Below are 18,216 nucleotides of genomic sequence, written 5' to 3'. Positions count from 1 at the left end.
CCCGATTTTGGGATGTTTTCAATAAATGTGTCCATCACTAGCCAGTGAGGGTCAGAGCCTTTTCCCACACTCAGCCAGAGGGGCTGCAGCTCACGGGGGAATTTGTCCCCCAAAATTCCCCCCGGGACTGGAGCAGGAGCCTGGAGGGTGCAGGGAATTCAGCAAGTGAAACCAAAAGAGGAACTGCAGGGTTGGAAATGCCAGCCTGGAGGGAAGAGCAGAGCAGCTCCTCCCACCAAAACGTGTCAGAGTTCAAGAGAAGCAGAAGAGCAAAATTCAATTTAATTCTCTCCCTCCCCAAGAAAAAAAAAAAATTATCAACCCAGCAGCGGGGGCAGCTTTGCCTTTGGATCCTCAAAGAGAAACTTCCCCCAAACCCTCCTCAGGGAAAAAAATACTCCAGGGTATTTTTTTATAATACTTCTCAGGGTATTTTCTTCTCAGGAAAAAAAATGCCCCAACAACCCCCAAAGGCAACAACAGAACCCTCAACAAGGAAAAACCACAGGTGGCAGTGTCCAGTGGAAGGTTTTATTTAAAAACACTCAAAATTCACAAGTCTACAAGGAAACCACCCAGGCAAGCCAAGCCCTCGGGGCTGGTTCTGAGGAGCCCAGCAAGGACCAGTAGAAACCAGCACAGCTCAGGGGGCAGGGGGATCCCAAGCTGCTGCTTTGCCTTCCCACATCATCCTTCAGATTCCAGAACTTTCACCCAAAAGGTCCCTCAGGAGAATGAGATTTTTCCAGGGATATCAAAGAAATCCCCACTGCAAAGTCTCTCTTAAAACCAACTTTAATACTGTGAATTCTGCTTAAATTAAAAATATTATTAAATTAAGGATGTCCTACATCAAATGCAGCATTTTTATTCTAACAGACTCCTCTCTCTGCAGCCAAGCACATGGCAAAGGCTCCTGAGCTTTTTGTGGCCACAGGGATTCCCTGGAGCCATCCCAGGAATATTCCCCATTCCTGGGGCTCCACAAACCTCCTGCTCCTGCCCTGTAAAGCAAGATCAGCTCCCTTCAGGGATAATTTATCCAATTACCTCGAGGAGTAATTAAACCAAAGCAAAATGCACTCTGCAGGAGCTCTGGGAACTCCCTGTTCAGCACGGAGCCTCCCACGGAAATGATGGGAAAATGATGAGTTCCACCATGGAATTCAAGGCTTTTCCCTCTGGAAGCAAAACTCAGTTCTTGCTTTAACTCTTTTTATAGTTTTCAGTCACTAACTCTTAAAAATAAATCAGTTTTCACATTATTCAGGCTTGGAGAGGTTATTGCTGTTCCTGCCCTGGGATAAATTCCAAGGTGAACACTTTTTGTACTTCTGGAACTGGAGATTCCTCTGAAATATTCACTTGGGAGCTTTTCCTCAGCTTTTCCTCTCAGAAAAAACAAAACAGAGCAATAAAGGTGTCCAAGAGGAGAGGCTGGAAAAGCCCCACCTCCATCCAGGCTCATCCCAGCAATTTAAGGATTGAATTTTCCCATTCCACACCCAGAGATCAAATCCTGACTCAGCTACTCACGGAGTATTTGAGACAGGAGGCTGGAGCAGGTACTCAGAGGTTCCACCAGAGCCACAATTCCCCGTCAGGATCTCTGCACTGCCCAGGAAGGAGGAGTTTTAGGCAATATTTGAAATCTAGGATCTAGGCTTGCAGCAAAGCACGGAGCATCTGCTGGTGCTGGGCTCTTGGCCCAGGAAATTCAGTGTATTCCTGCTTTTCCAAGCTGCTATTTCAACACACTTCTGTGGGCCAGCGTGGAGAAACAGGAGGAGTAATGAGCTGGGAGCTGCAAAAAAATAAAATTAAGACATTCCTCAGCTTCTGAGGTGGGCCAGCCTTTGATTCCTTTCCTTCATTCAATTTTTAATTACTGGGAATTTCTTTCTGAGAACAAATCCCAGGAACTTCACTCAGAGGTGGAGCTGCTGGCTGTTAAAAGCAGCCAAATTCTTTAAAAAAAAAAAACCTGATTATTCTGGTTTTTAATTGTCTGTGAACCCCTGTTGGTGATACCTGAGCTCCAAGCTTGGACAGGTATTTATTCCTTAAACTAAAGGCATCAGCTTTTGGCAGCAATTTTGCCAAATCATCTTCGTTCTGCCTTCTGAGCCTCTCCTGCTCTTCTGCTCTGCAAAAGAAAAGTGGCAAAAAGGTGTTTGCCCTGAGGGAAAAGCCTGCCAGGCAGGGAATTATTGGAATATTATTTAATATTTTAATATTGTTATTTTAATAGCTTAGGAAATGTTTTGGGGTATCAGGTGAATGACCCTGAGAGGTGCAGGGATCAATAATTCAGTGTAAAGAAAGAGAGAGGCTGATTTCTGCAGGTTCCTTTTATTTCATTCCAAGATTTCAGTAGGAAAGAGAAAACCTTCTGGTTTTTCCCAGATTACAACGTGCTCAGGGAGCTTCTGTAACAACTTCTGTATCCATGAAACAAACTTTCATCCTCAAAAGAAACATTACAATACAAAGAGAATCGAGAAGGCAATAAAAGACTGCTCAGCAGTCTCAGAGTTCAGAAATCTACCAAAAAAAAAAAAAATCCCTTTGAGCATCTGTGGCTCTTTTTGCATTGTGTTGAAAGGACACAAACCCAAAGCTGTAAATACATTTAAAAAGTGGTTTTTGCATTGAGACAGTGACAGAAGCAGCAGCAGTGAGCTGATGGGAGCTCTGGGTGAGAACACAAAAATGCTTTTGGATCAGAAAGCTCCACCCTGTGAGCACAGGGGTCTGAGCTCAGCTTCACCCCAGGTGTCTGTGGGGTGGCAGAGCTCAGCCAGGCCCTCAGCCCAGCAGAAAAGGAATTTTGGCATTGTTAGGACAAAGCAGGAGCTGAGGCAGTGCTGGAACCCCCAGGATCTTCCAGAGAGCTACAGAGCAACCTAAACTCTGCTTCTGGCAGCTGGGGAGGTGCTGGAGCTCCCACCTGGGATGGGCTTTGCTACTCAACTTTCCTTTCTGAAAGAAACAGGGGGACAACAATTACTGCAAACCCTGCCCTGGGCATCCCAGATCCCACAGAATCCCTGGGATTGTTACACAAGGGTGACAAACCCTGCCCTGGGCATCCCAGACCCCACAGAATCCCTGGGATTGTTACATGTGGGTGACAAACCCTGGCTGGGGCATCCCAGATCCCACAGAATCCCTGGGGTTGTTACACAAGGGTGACAAACCCTGGCTGGGGCATCCCAGACCCCACAGAATCCCTGGGGTTGTTACACAAGGGTGACAAACCCTGGCTGGGGCATCCCAGACCCCACAGAATCCCTGGGGTTGTTACATGTGGGTGACAAACCCTGGCTGGGGCATCCCAGATCCCACAGAATCCCTGGGATTGTTACACAAGGGTGACAAAATCTGGCCTGGGCCCCACAGAATCCCTGGGATTGTTACACGAGGGTGACAAAATCTGGGCTGGCACATCCCAAGCCCCACAGAATCCCTGGGGTTGTTACACAAGGGTGACAAAATCTGCCCTGGGCATCCCAGACCCCACAGAATCCCTGGGATTGTTATATGTAGGTGACAAACCCTGGCCTGGGCATTCCAAACCCCACAGAATCCCTGGAATCACTGAATTGTTACATGTGGATGACAAACTCTGGGCTGGGACATCCTAAACCCCATCAGTGCTGTGATTTAGGCTCAAACCACCACATTTTTCTACCACATTTCAGTTGTGAGACCACTGAAATAAAGGAAAGCAGAGAGGAAAAGTGCCAGGAAAGGACACCTGGGTAATGCCTCCTCAAATATTGACTCACAGGAGGAAGGATATGAAATCCTAAAACAGACTGAAGGTAAGAAAATAAATCCAGCAGAAATCAGATGGGAGAAATTCTCTGCTTAATCCCTTCAGGACAAACACTTCCAAGGGCACTGACATTTGCTGGCTCTGTACTTACTCAGAAGCAGCTGCTTTTTGCAGTTTTGCCCTTTTCCTTGCAGACCAGTTGAGATCACCACCTGTAAGAGCAGCAATGAGCACTGTGAGACCTTTAAAACTGGGGTTCTGTGGCTTTGGTTTGAAAATTCCCCCCAGGAGTTCCCAGAGCAGTGAGAAAGCAGAAGAATGATTTAACAGGGGTAGAAGCTGAGGTAAGGAGAAGCTGCAAAGACTCACCTGTGAGGTGGTTCACAAAGTACAGCATGACCACAGCTATCAGTGACACTGCAAAAGGAAAGGGACAGTTTGAGCTGACAATAAATGGACACCTTTAACCCACAGCCAAGATCTTCATGGCAGCTCTAACTCAGAGTTTTCTGCTTTTGTACATCTCCCTGTGCTCACAGAACATGGTAATTCAGAAAGGGTTTTAATTGTAAACTTGGAATTTACACTTTAAAAGCATTGTTTGTCTGTTTTCACTCCATTTTTTAAACACTGAAGCTCCCCACACTTCAGGGAAACCCCAAGCACTTCACTGGCTGTGAGTTCATCCCAACACTGCCCCAGCTGGCACCTCTAGAAGAGGAATGATTTCTGTTTTCCAGGAAAAATGAAGCCAAAGAGCCCAATGAAGCTCCCTGAACCCATTCCCAGCGTGTTCCACACTCACAGCAAACACAGGCACTGAAGAAGACCTCCAGGAACAGGTATCCCCTGGTGTCCAGGATCATGCCAGCTGCTATGGCAATCACTGCCAGGCCCAGGTTCTGGATGGACTGCATGCTGGGACAGAGCAGGAACAGCACTGATTTCTCTTCCCAGGAAAATGGATTTTCATTCCCTCAGGAAAAGCTCCTCAGTGGTGCTGAGCCAAAGAGAGCTGCACTGTCCCCCACTTGCTGGGACATGGGGAAGTCAGGGCTGGGTTTGGCAGAGGTTCCTGTGCCTGCCCCCAGCCCCAGAGCAGCCAGGAATTCCTGCTCCCAGCCTGCAGGAGCTGCCACCACGAGTGGGCTGGGGCTGCTCAGGTTCAGTTCCAGAGTGTCAGGGATCAGGGGATGGCTTGGGATGGAAGGGACCCTAAAGGGACCTTAAAGGGACCTTAAAAGGACCTTAAAGGGACCTTAAAGGGACCTTAAAAGGACCTTAAAGGGACCTTAAAGGGACCTTAAAGGGACCTTAAAAGGACCTTAAAAGGACCTTAAAGGGACCTTAAAGGGACCTTAAAAGGACCTTAAAGGGACCTTAAAGGGACCTTAAAGGGACCTTAAAGGGACCTTAAAAGGACCTTGTCCTTAAAGGGACCTTAAAAGGACCTTAAAGGGACCTTAAAGGGACCTTAAAGGGACCTTAAAAGGACCTTAAAGGGACCTTAAAGGGACCTTAACAGGGCCTTAAAGGGACCTTAAAGGGATCTTAAAGGGACCTTAAAGGGACCTTAAAGTTCACCCAGTGCCATGGGCAGGGACACCTCCCACTGTCCCAGGGTCCAGCCTGGCCTTGGGCACTGCCAGGGATCCAGGGGCAGCCACAGCTGCTCTGGGAATCCCATCCCAGCCCCTTCCTCATCCTACAGGGAACAATTCCTAATTCCCAATGTCCCAAGTAGATCCCTCCTCCTTTATTTTCAACCATTCCCCCTTGTCCAAGGGCCCTCTCCAGCAGGCTCCCTTCACTGGGATCCCCTCCCAGGGAGGAATTCCCACCTCCCTCTGGCAGTGGGAGCCATTCCCTGTGTCCTGTCCCCCCCCAGCCCCTCTCAGGTGACCCCAAAGCTTCTCCTCTGCAGGCTGGAGGAGCCCAGCTCTGATTCCCATGGGAGTACTCACAAGCCATAGGCAGTTCCCAGCTGGTGCTCGGGGACGACAAAGGCCACCATGGGCCACAGGGCACAGGCCAGCAGGGAATAGGCCACCCCCAGCAGGCACTGGGGACACAGGGACAGCCACAGGGTCACAGCAGGGCCACCTCGGAGGCACAGCTCCAACAAATCAACAGATTCCCCTCCCTCCCTCCCTCCCAAAACCAGCTCAAGAAACGCTCTGTGCAATGAAATTCCAAATAAATACCCACGCTTGGAACTTCTTCCAGGAATGACCCCCAAAATAAACTCTGCTCATTTAAATTGATTTCAGTTAAAGGGCCTGACTGAACACCCAGTGCTGCATCTCACTGGAAAAATGCTTGAAAACCAAAGTTTTTAATCCCTGCCCCACTGATGAGCACCATAATCCTCAGCTTCAAGCAAACATTTCAGGAAATCTGCCCTCAGTGATGCAGGTTTTCACTGAGGTTCAATCCTGCACATCACAGGCAGTTTGAGTAATAGTAATAAACTTTATAAATAAATTAAAAGAACAGTTTTTAGGAGAAAAGTGAGCAGTTTGAATAATAGTAATCAGCTTTATAAATAAATTAAAAGAACAGTAGGAGAAAAGTGAGCAGTTTGAGTAATAGCAATAAACTTCAGGAATAAACTAAAAGAACAGTTTTTAGAAGAAAAGGAAGCAGTTTGAATAATAGTAATAAACTCCAAGAATAAACTAAAAGAACAGTTTTTAGAAGAAAAGGAAGCAGTTTGAATAATAGTAATAAACTTCAAGAATAAACTAAAAGAACAGTTTTTAGGAGGGAAGTGAGCACCTGGCACAGGAATTTAGTAATGGAGTGAGGAACATTTTCCACCTCACAACACAAAGAATAATTCAGTGCCAACCCCATGGCTTATTTTATATTTCTGAAACAAATATTTGCTATTTTATTTCCCTTTAGGTCTCAATCCCAGGAACAAATATTTGCTATTTTATTTCTCTTTAGGTCTCAATCCCAGGAACAAACATTTGCTATTTTATTTCTATTTAGGACTGAATTACCATGGCTATCCAGGGGTTCCAGAAGGTGAAGGCCAGCATGATGTGTGAGGCCAGCGTGGTGACCACAGCACACAGCACCCAGATGATGTTCTTGCCAACTTTATCCACCAGCAGGCCAAACACTGGGGACATGGGGGCTGAGATGATGTACACGATGCTGCAGGAGAGGGAAATTCAGGATTTAACACCCCCAGGGTCCTTTGTTAACTCTGAGGCCAGAAGAAAAAAGCACTCCCCCAAAAATCCCAATAATTTAGAATTTCCAAAAGGATTGAGGACATGGAAGTGCTCAGCATCCAAGGAAACAGCGACAGACTCAGGGCCCAGCAAGTGTTTCCTTGTGGGGTTTTACTGCTTTGGGCTTTGGCCACATCACAAATTCATCCTCAAACTACCCAAACCGAGTCCCTTTAGTGTTGTTATTAACCTCCTTTTATCACTCAGAAAATAATCACTAAATACTAAAATAAAACCCTTCAGAGCTTTTTCTTTCCAGTGTGAACATGTGTTTTTAATAAAAAAACACATCCACGTTATCCCTTGGGTCATGTCAAATTATTTCTCCACTTAAATGCAGCTCACAGGAGATACCAAATCTCTTCCCACCTGCCCAAAGCCCAAAAATACACCCTAAAACCTGGCACTGTTCCTTATTCAATCAAGCACAATGTACCTGTTAATTGCACTGGCTTCTTGAGGGGAAAATCGGAATTTTTCAATAAAGAAAACCCTGTGGGAAGGGAAAAAACTTATTTAGGAAAATGCAGACTTGGAGGATGTGAAATCAAAATGAGAGTCTCATCTCATAAAGCTTTGAAACAAACATCCCAGATTCTCATTTATAATTAATTTAGGAGCTTGCTATCCATTTTAATTTAAGGATCATTCAAATTGTACTTTGGGGAACACATAAAAGTCCATAACCAACATTTAACCCAAATAATGAGGTATTGGGTTGTAAATATGGAAGGAATCCTACAGGACCCCAAATTCCACCCCATGTTTTAAACCTGCATCCAGTTTTAATCAGGAAATCAAACATCCCTGATGCTCCTGAGCTCTGACAGCTCAGAGCAGTAATTCCCAAAGAACGTGAAGCTTTTAAGCATTTTGGTTAAAAGCTTGGCCACATTCCAAGGGAATGGCTGGAAAAGTGAGTGGCACTTACTTCCCAAGGCCAATGAAAGGGAAAACTGCAGCGTAGTAACAGACACAGATGACAAAGATGAGCCACAAGGACAGGGAGAAATCCTTCACATCTGTCAGCTTGATCACTTCTCCTGCACAGGGGGAGACACAGCACGGCAGCAGTCAGGAGAAACCTGGGAGTCATCCCCACTGGAGAACATCCAGGTGATCCCAAATCCCTCCTAAAGCACGCCCCTGGCTGGAGAGTGAAGGTCCCTTCCATCCCAAACCAGTCTGGGATTCCACTGGATCTCAAATTTAGTTTATTTTTAATTGAGTTGTCCCACGTGGAGAACTCAACCCACCACACACTGACAGGGAGGAGCTCCACAGCCCTGCTAAAGGAGATCAACCCCAAGAAAGCACACAACCAATGGCACAAATTGCTGTAACTGTTGTTTTTATAAATAAAGCAGGTGGCAGCGCACCTGCCTGTTGAGCTGGTGTTTAAAATTAAAACTCCATGTAAAAATGAGCTAAAAGTTGTGATTAGGAGTGTGACAGAGTTAAGCAGCAGGCACTGCATTAGCTGAAATGCAAACCTGCCTGGTGCAGGGTCTGCTCCAGCACTCACCTGTTTTCCCTTGCTCTTTACAAAGCAGTTTCTCTGCTCTCCTGTCCAGGTAAGCCAGGATTAAAGCACAGCTCAGTGAGAAGAGACAGGTGACCCCACCTGAAGAAGGCAACACCACATGGTCAGTAATTTACACGAGCAGTAATTTGGTTTTCCAGCCCAATTAGAGCAGCTTTTGTTGGACATGTCAGGTACACCAAGTTTACCTGCACAACTCAAAGGCTCAGGTGTAAACCAGAAGCCTGACACGTGGCTGCCTTGGAGCACAGACACGTACATGGATTTATTTCATTTAAAACACCCCCACCACTCCCCCTCAGCTCCTCAGCTGCCCCTTGCAGGACAGAAACAAACCTGGCCTTATTCCCAACACCAAAATCTCTGTGCCCATGGCTCTGAGGGAAGGCAACACAGCCCAGAATTGTTCACATTTCCCTTTTACAATCAGATAGCCACAGGCAAGCTTTGACACTCCTCACAAAACTTTTCAAGCTTCTCCTTTGCTTGGAGGATGTGAAATATTTCACCTCCACAAGACACAAACTTGAATTTGGCTGCCCCAAAAATGCCACAGCATTTCAGAAGCTGCAGAAACCTGAGAGAAAGTGAGAATGTGATGCAGAAAGTGTTGGAATTGTGCTGCTTTTAAGTGGTCAATACATGCTCTTCATTGATGAATAAATGCTTTTCAGTGATTAATAAATCATGAACACACACACAGGTGGCACCAACCCAGAACATCACTGACCTATGAGCAGAGCCAGGCCGAGGGTGCTGGGACCAGCGTAGCCCAGGAGATCCTGAACTCTGGAGTAGATCCATCCCATAATATTCATGTTCACCGTGCTCCCCTAGGCACAACAGAGCCATGTGAAGAACCCAGCATTTCCCAGCTCCAGGGATACACCAGGAGTGTTTATTATTAGGATCCAGGTGATTCCCAGCTGGGTCGGTAACAAATTCATCAACAACAAGGACGTGGCATCACAAACTGAAATTTATCCAAGGCTGGAAGAGCTTTCCATGAGTGTTGCCCTGGTTTTTTAAAGTGTCACGTTTTCTTTTATAGTTCTTTTGAAAGTTTTTAAAGTTCTCATGAAACTTCTTTAGCCTTCTGATAATGTTCACATATTTGAGAGTCAGAGTTCCCACACAATTTCATGTATAAATAGAATAGTTTAGGTATTTCTCTGTGGGTGGAGAGAAATGATGGATTGATCTTTGGACCAGTGTGGTAGGAGAGGTGGTAATTCCATCCTCCAATCCACTGTCACCTTTGGAATTCCATAAATACCAGGTGTGTGAATAAAACTGGCTCTTTTTTCTCTTTTGAACTTACCCAGCTTCTGTGTGCTCATTTCGTGTCCAACAGCGACACATGAGAGGTGCATAAACCCACGTGCACGAGCTCACAGACTGAGCTGAGTTCAATGCACTTGATCAAACAGGATTCCCAGCTGACAGGCACCAGGAAAAAGCCCCTTTTTCCCCTCTTTCTGCCCCCAGAGAACCCCAAGGCTGCCACCACGGTGAACATCCCCCAGCCCCATCACAGCTCCAGCAGGGAAACCCCTGCAGTGCTTAAAAACCCCCAAGAGGAGCCCTAAAAAGAGGAGCACAGCCCCTCTCTGCGTGCCCAGCTGTGCTCTGGTGGCAAACTCACAATCCTGGCCATGCTGAGCTGCAATCCAAACACCAGGTTCAGCTCCTTGCCCTTGAACCAGCTCACTGCATAGGTGTTCTGGGCCACCGCCAAGGACTCGCCACCAATCCTGCAAAAACACACACAGCATCTCCAGTGATGCAAAAAGGGCCTTGGCAGGAGCAGAATTCCAGGAAAACCTGCCTGATTTAGTGCATATCCACATACACAGGGCAACAGAAATCAAAGGCTCAACAATGGAAGTGCAGGGATTGAAGAATAACTGGTGGTTCCAGAGGTTTTGATTCAGCAACACCTGAAGTCCTGGTTTTGGTTTTCTAACTGAGTTACACAAGGGAAGGAGAGAGATCTTGCACTCCTCAGCTTCAGAGGTCTCAGAACGCACCAGTTTTGGCCCCAAGTGGCAGCACTTTCCTAGGAGAGCTATCCAGGGTTAGTTTTTGTGGTTTTCTAGATGGCCTTACCTCAAAGAGCACAAATCTGCCCTTCCAGACTCACCCGAATATGAACCTGCCCACTTCCATCAGCCAGAACGTATTGAACAGTGCTCCCAGAGCAAAAACCACCTGCACAGCAGCAAAGGAAAATGGTAATTGTGCACTTCAGGTATGGAGCAAAGCAGGGCTCTCTGAAAACAGGAACAAAAATGCTTTTCCCTTCCCACATCCAATCCCTGTTTGGTTTTTGCTGCCTCTGCTGCTCCAGCCTGGCCCACCTGGGACATCCTCACCCAATTTCACATCAAACACATAAAAAACGTGGATCCCTCCCATAATTTCAGTCACATTCCAAGGTTCCCTTTCCCAATACAGCCCAGGGTTCTCCCATTTAAATGTAAATTAAATCCCTCAGCTCTCAGTTCTCAGCTGTCTACAGTGAAACACAAACTGCAGGCCCAGAGCATCCCTCACTCACCTGCCCCACACACACAAAGATGCTGAAAATCACAGTGCCCAACCTGCAAAGACAAGAAAATCACTTCATGCACGACCAGAACCCTTTTCTTTCCCCCTAAAAACTCGATTTTAGATCTGCAGCAGGGAAACAAGGGGAGAGGTGGATGGGCAATTAAAAGGTCTGTGTAATAAACTGTGCAGCTCAACAATTCCCACAGAGAACAGGTAGTACAAGGTGGTGCTTTTGAAACAAATTTATTGAAATTATTTAATTTATTTAAATATTCCAATTATTTCTATTATTTCTATTATTTAAATCATAAATGTCTATTATTTAAATTATATTAATTATTTTATTTTCATTATAATTAGATTTATATAAATATATTTATAGAATATAAATATTACATTTATAATAGAAATAATATATTTATATTTATAATGTTTATAATAATGTATAATATATTATTATACATTAGATAATATATACATATATAAATATGTGTAAATATAAATATAATGATATAATATATTATTATACATTATATAATATATTATACCATTATATTTATATTTAAACATATTTATATTGTAAATATTATATTAATATTATATTATAATATATCATTATACATTATATAATATATATTATTATATCTAGATTATATTTTATATTTAGATTTAAATATTTATATTCACAGAATAAAATATTATATTTATATTATATAAAGATATATTTATTTATATTTAATATGTAACAAATAATTATGAATATATTATAATATATATGATAAACATACATAATATTATATATAAATAATAAATATATATATAATATTATTTATAGATAACGTATTTACCTACAGTTATAATTATATAGTATATTTAATTACACTGGGGACATGGGGGCTGAGATGATGTACACGATGCTGCAGGAGAGGGAAATTCAGGATTTAACACCCCCAGGGTCCTTTGTTAACTCTGAGGCCAGAAGAAAAAAGCACTCCCCCAAAAATCCCAATAATTTAGGATTTCCAAAAGGATTGAGGACATGGAAGTGCTCAGCATCCAAGGAAACAGCGACAGACTCAGGGCCCAGCAAGTGTTTCCTTGTGGGGTTTTACTGCTTTGGGCTTTGGCCACATCACAAATTCATCCTCAAACTACCCAAACCGAGTCCCTTTAGTGTTGTTATTAACCTCCTTTTATCACTCAGAACAGTGATATTTAAACTACTTAAATTGATATTATCGAAATTCTAAATATAAATGATTTACGCTATTTAAATTACATTAAATTACTTAAATTATTTAATTACAAACGATTTAAATTCTAAATTTTCCATCTATATTCTTCAAAAATCCTGAACTAGGTAGGGGGGGGGAGAAGAAGAAATACTGAAGAGGTTGATCAGAAGCCCGGGAGGCCGAGCTGAGCTGCAGCTGTCGCGCAGGGCTCCGGCGCGGGAGGGACGCGCGGCGCTCACCGGATCCCGAAGACTCTGTCGATCAGGAAGCCCCCGAAGAAGCAGAGCACCACGTTGGGCCAGGAGTACCAGGCGTAGAGAGCCATGAACTGGGCCGTGTTCACCTTCATGTCCTGCAGTGTGGATGTTCTCAGCTCAGTCAGAGAGAAAGAGAAAGGTTTTCTAACCAGGCAAGAGCCTGGGAAACAGTTGGGAAAGAATGTAAATAATTCTCTAATCTACCTTGTTATTCACATTGTTTATAGATCTGTTCTGCCTCTGTGTGTCATTCACTGCACACCAATGGTGTGAGATGTTTTTACTCTAAGACCAATGAAATTAATCTTCTCGATGTTCTCTATATATAGAGCAGTACATTTGAAATAAATCAGAGCTCATTTTCTTTGCCTTCTGATCTGGAGTTCTCTGTTCCCGTCCTGCTCGACAGCGGCACTGCAGGGCACAGGGCAGTGACAACCAGCACCGCTCTCAGCGAGCTCGCGGGAGGAACGGCCTCTGCTGTGCCCGGAGCAGCAGCGTGGCATGGAACAGAGCTCCCAGCCCAGGGACACCTCCCGCTAGCCCGGGCTGCTGCAAATGCCCCTGGGCACTGCCAGGGATCCGGGGCAGCCACAGCTGCTCTGGGCACTGCCAGGGATGTGGGGCACTGGGCACTGCCCAGGGATCCGGGACAGCCACAGCTGCTCTGGGCACTGCCCAGGGATGTGGGGCACTGGGCATTGCCAGGGATGTGGGGCACTGGGCATTGCCAGGGATTTAGGGCAGCCAGAGCTGCGCTGGGCACTGCCAGGGATGTGGGGCACTGGGCATTGCCAGGGATCTGGGGCACTGGGCACTGCCAGGGATTTAGGGCAGCCAGAGCTGCGCTGGGCACTGCCAGGGATGTGGGGCACTGGGCACTGCCAGGGATGTGGGGCACTGGGCACTGCCCAGGGATGTGGGGCACTGGGCACTGCCAGGGATGTGGGGCACTGGGCACTGCCAGGGATCTGGGCAGCCACAGCTGCTCCAAGCAATGCCAGGGATGTGGGGCAAGCACAGCTGCACAGGGCACTGCCAGGGATGTGGGGCAGCCACAGCTGCTCTGGGCACTGCCAGGGATGTGGGGCACTGGGCACTGCCCAGGGATGTGGGGCACTGGGCACTGCCAGGGATGTGGGGCACTGGGCACTGCCCAGGGATGTGGGGCACTGGGCACTGCCAGGGATGTGGGGCACTGGGCACTGCCAGGGATGTGGGGCACTGGGCACTGCCCAGGGATGTGGGGCACTGGGCACTGCCAGGGATGTGGGGCACTGGGCACTGCCAGGGATTTAGGGCAGCCAGAGCTGCTCTGGGCACTGCCAGGGATGTGGGGCACTGGGCACTGCCAGGGATGTGGGGCAAGCACAGCTGCTCCAGGCAATGCCAGGGATGTGGGGCACTGGGCACTGCCAGGGATGTGGGGCAGCCACAGCTCCTCTGGGCACTGCCAGGGATCCAGGGCAGCCACATCTTCTCCGGGCACTGCCAGGGATTTAGGGCAGCCAGAGCTGCTCTGGGCACTGCCAGGGATGTGGGGCAGCCACAGCTGCTCCAGGCACTGCCAGGGATCCAGGGGCAGCCCCAGCTGCTCTGGGCACCCCGTGCCAGGGCCTGCCCACCCTCCCAGGGAACAATTCCTGCCCAAATCCCCTCTCCCGGCGGGAAGCCCTTCCCCGCTGCCGCGTTAGCCCGTGCCCACACAGAAGGTCACTCACTCCCCGTGTTTTTCAAAGCGCCCTGACAGCGACTCACCCGCTGAACCTGCGTTTGCAGAGCGGCCGGGTTGTCGTAGCAGAAGTAGCTGCCTGCAGGGAGAAGGGGACGCCTCAGGGCTCTGTCCTGGCCCCCACACCCGACACCCCGCCCGCCCCCGCCCACACGCAGCCCCGCCGGGCCCGTCCCGCACCGAATCCCAGGAAGCACATGAGGGCCAGGACGAGCAGGCGGTGCGGGAGGCGGCGGGGGTCGCAGGCGGCGGGCAGGGCGCGGGGAGGGCCCGGGGAGCCGCCGCCGCCATCGGCGCCATCGGCGCCCAGCAGCGCCCGCTGCTCCTCCGCCATCGCGCCCGCCTCACGTGAGCGCCGGCCACGTGACCCGCCCCGCCACGTGACCCGCCCGGCATGTGACCCGCCCGGCATGTGACCCTCCCCGCACGTGGCCCGCCCCGCACGTGACCCGTTGCCATGGCAGCGGCGGGCCGAGGCCATGTTTTACTAAATATTTTAATAAATACTTTAATAAGTATTAAACCGTTTTAATAAATATTAAACACATGGAAACGGAAACGGTGAGGAACGAGGTTCGGTTTCCCGGTAAAATTTAAAAAAAAAGAAGTTTAATGAGGGGTGTGAAACGTGCACGTTTTGTGGTTGGCTTTTCGCAGGTATCACAGTGTATATTATATGTGTAATGTCGGAAAGTTGTGCTGTATTAATTCCCTTGAGTGGGGTGTTAAATATATTTTTAGGCTGTAACACCATGTTCAAATAGAAACTGTGCTAGGTAAGATACTTTTTTACTAGCTCAAGAAAGAGATGGGATAATCAAGAAATTCACACAGAGATAACAGCGACAGGGCACACAAAGAGTTACGGCCTCCTCATCAGAAAAGGCAAACACCCTTCACCTTCTCTTTGTCTTCATGGAACCACCAGGATTAAGGGGAAGAAGTTGACAAAAACCAGAAAAGTTCTTAATTTGCAAGGCATTTCTGCACCATGTGTGAGATGTAGGAATATGCAACAGGTTTTTAAGGTTGTTCCTTTGTTCACAAGGCAGCTCAGTGCCCAAAAACATCTCTGCTTTTTATTGTCTTGTAATTGTCCTAACTCTAAATTTTTATTCCTCTAATTGCATTGCTATTTTTATAACCATTTTATTATTATTAAACTTTAAAAATTTTAAAAACCAAGTGATTGGCGTTTTTCACAGGGGTTATCCCATCCCAGCAGGCATTTTAACACGAGCACACCGGTATCAGCTACTGCACTGAGCTTAACTAACAACAGAAATAAAAGCTGCATCCTTAGAACAAAGTTACTTTGACACCACACATACAAAATCCATTTTAATATCCGTGAAAAGCCAACATTACAATGTGTACCTGTAACAGAAATGGAAGTGGATTTTGAGGGCCAGGCTGCAAGCAGCCCACGAGAAGCATCCAAGGAAATGCAACAACTTGTGAAATCGTTCCATTGTCCTTATTTTGGTGTTAAAGTCCTGGGATCATGGAATCACAGCACGGTGTGGGATGGAAGGGACATCAAAGGGCATCCAGGGGCAGCCACAGCTGCTCTGGGAACCCATCCCAGCCCTCCCCACCCTCCCAGGGAACAATCCCTAACTCCCAATATCCCATCCAGCCCTGCCCTCTGGCAGTGGGAGTTCCTGGCACTCCCATTCCTGATGAACACTTCCTCTCCAGCTTCAAACACAGGAAGGTTTCTCCTCTCCAAAGTCATTTTTCTTGAGCTCTTTGCTCCAAAAGGTTCTTGCCATATTAGACAAACCCTTGAAAAAGCTGCTTTTCTACTGTAAAAAGCTCCAGTCTGCCATCAAATTTCACCTTCTTGCACCAAAAAAATGACCTGAATCCTGTGTGCAGGAGATGATCAATTGCTTTCTGATTAAAAGATGCTCTTTTTGAATAAAATATGTTCCTATTGAGGCACGAGCACTTGTGATTTAGGCCCAAAGGATTTCTTTACCTTTTCAAGGTGTGGAAAGCTAAGTTTTACCTGAGATGCTGAACAACACATTCTCTGTGTTGTTCCCAGCCACTCTGTCATGAATTTGATAAGGAACCATGGAGGAAAGTCAAAACAACCTCTCAAAACATGCAGGTGTCATGTTGTGAATCAGCTGCAGACTCCTCTTGGACATAAATCATTTCACTTGGTGCATGTCTGTTCAGAGACCTGCCGAAAGAGAAATGTGTTATTAAATGGATCGTGTTCATCTGCTCTAAACTGGCTTGGACTCCTTGAAACCCGAGCATCTCAGTTTACAACAGTGGCTGTGAAAAGCAGGGTCTTAAATTACAAGGCTTCGTTGGAAAAGCGGTTGTGCAACAAATTGGAGAGTTTCAGTGACAAACTTGAGGCTTTCAGTGACGAACTCCAGTGATTTTGTAAAAAATTCGAGCGTTTCAGTGACAAGCTCAAGGGTTTTTGTAAAAAAGCTCGGGGATTTCAGTGAAAAACTCAAGGGTTTCTGTAATAAAATTCAAGAGCTTCAGTGACAAACTCAAGGGTTTTTGTAAAAAACTCGAGGATTTTGGGGACAAACTCGAGGATTTCGGGGACAAACTCGAGGATTTCATTGCCACTTGGGGGAGCTCAAAGATAAATTGTCCTTGCAGAGCCACCTGGAGTTTCCAAATTCCAGGGAGACAATTTCTATCCACGGATCAAACGGGTAACTTTGGGAAGCAAAGCTAAATCGAGCCCGGGGTTGTGTTTATCTTGTTCTGTCTAACATCAGGCTCTTCATCAGAGAGTAGGAAATTACAGCCATGCATCCAGAATATTTAAGAGGAGGAAAAGACACTTTTCCATTTGCTAATTCCCAATATTTGCCTTTCCCCAGTCACCTTCACCTTGGCTGTGACCCTGCTGTGCCTGAGGCTCGTGGCTGTGATGCTCCTGTGAGCTCAGTGTTTATGTCCCAAATAAATACAGTGGATTGCTCTTAAACTCAGGCTTTAGGGTGTTTATTAGAGATGCAGTTGCTGCCTCCCCATAAATCAGAGCACTTAAAGTGCCATATGATCCCAAATGCTGTGGGTAACAGCAGGAAATGCTGTGTACAGCACTTTATGGGGGCCATAAAACCCTTGTGCCTGTGGCCTCCCCTCCTTGCACAGATCAGTCAGGTGCAGGGAGCACTCAGGACAGTAAACACTCCCAGGAAACAAGGAGGAGTTTCAGGGTTCAGCTGCTCAGTTATTGCTGTCTTTGGGGAGGTGTTTCACATGGTTAAATTGACTCCACCATCATTACCCCATTATCCATTTTCTGAAGGAAAAATCTCAGGCTTTCCCCCCCAAAAGGATGAAGGATCTGTCACACACAGGCATGCAAACAGCTTTTAACCCCTCCAGGTGCTGAGGAATGGGTTATTACAAACCTCTGTGTCTCACTCAAACATTATTGGGCATTTATGCACCATCCCAAGACAAGTCTGATTCCTTCTAAGTGCTGGGAAGAGGCCGAGGAAGATTTTCTGCCCCATAAATCTCTCTGAGAGCAAAGATCCCGGCCTGAGGAAGCTCCTGTGGCTGGGAGGGATCCTGTGCCACAGCAAACAGCTCCTGCCTCAGTCCCACGAGCACTGAGCAGGGTGGGTTTGTGGCTCCTTGTGCTAAATATTGCTCAGTATTGTTCTGATCCTGCCTGAAATTCACAGCTCTTCCCGAGGACAGCTGCTGCCAGGCTCCTTCTCCAAGAGCCACTCAGGTAATGGAGTGAGAACACCCCCTGGAGAGTGCAGGAGCACCATGAATGGTGTGCAGCTTCTCAGCCAAGGCAGGACTTCCAGGAGGATTTTCTGGTCTTCCAGGCCAGGCTGGACAGGGCTTGGAGCAGCCTGGTCC

General features: G+C 46.8%; 1 protein-coding gene across 4 annotated transcripts; it reads right to left on the bottom strand.

Annotated features, from left to right (window-relative positions):
* Positions 1 to 1,387: 1,387 nt before the first annotated feature.
* Positions 1,388 to 14,680, bottom strand: MFSD1 (major facilitator superfamily domain containing 1). 4 transcript variants are annotated; one of them, XM_053985820.1, is made up of 17 exons: positions 14,527 to 14,680; positions 14,373 to 14,425; positions 12,597 to 12,709; positions 11,130 to 11,172; positions 10,713 to 10,780; positions 10,215 to 10,323; positions 9,300 to 9,402; positions 8,552 to 8,650; positions 7,958 to 8,069; positions 7,463 to 7,519; positions 6,790 to 6,946; positions 5,746 to 5,843; positions 4,587 to 4,699; positions 4,151 to 4,198; positions 3,933 to 3,993; positions 2,032 to 2,146; positions 1,388 to 1,804 (listed from the first exon to the last, which is right to left on the bottom strand). In XM_053985820.1, exons 1-17 carry the CDS (start codon positions 14,678 to 14,680, stop codon positions 1,745 to 1,747), a joined length of 1,563 nt encoding a protein of 520 aa, XP_053841795.1. In that variant the 3' UTR covers positions 1,388 to 1,744. The 4 variants fall into 4 exon arrangements, with proteins under 4 accessions (XP_053841795.1, XP_053841796.1, XP_053841797.1 ...); XM_053985821.1 differs by lacking the exon at positions 2,032 to 2,146; XM_053985822.1 differs by lacking the exons at positions 1,388 to 1,804; positions 2,032 to 2,146 and adding an exon at positions 2,337 to 2,982.
* Between the last annotated feature and the right edge of the window lie 3,536 nt (positions 14,681 to 18,216).

Source organism: Vidua macroura, chromosome 10, assembly GCF_024509145.1.
Source record: "Vidua macroura isolate BioBank_ID:100142 chromosome 10, ASM2450914v1, whole genome shotgun sequence".
Lineage (NCBI taxonomy): Eukaryota > Metazoa > Chordata > Aves > Passeriformes > Viduidae > Vidua > Vidua macroura.
The sequence above is the reverse complement of the archived record's forward strand: the minus strand, read 5'-3'. Positions and strand labels throughout refer to the sequence as shown.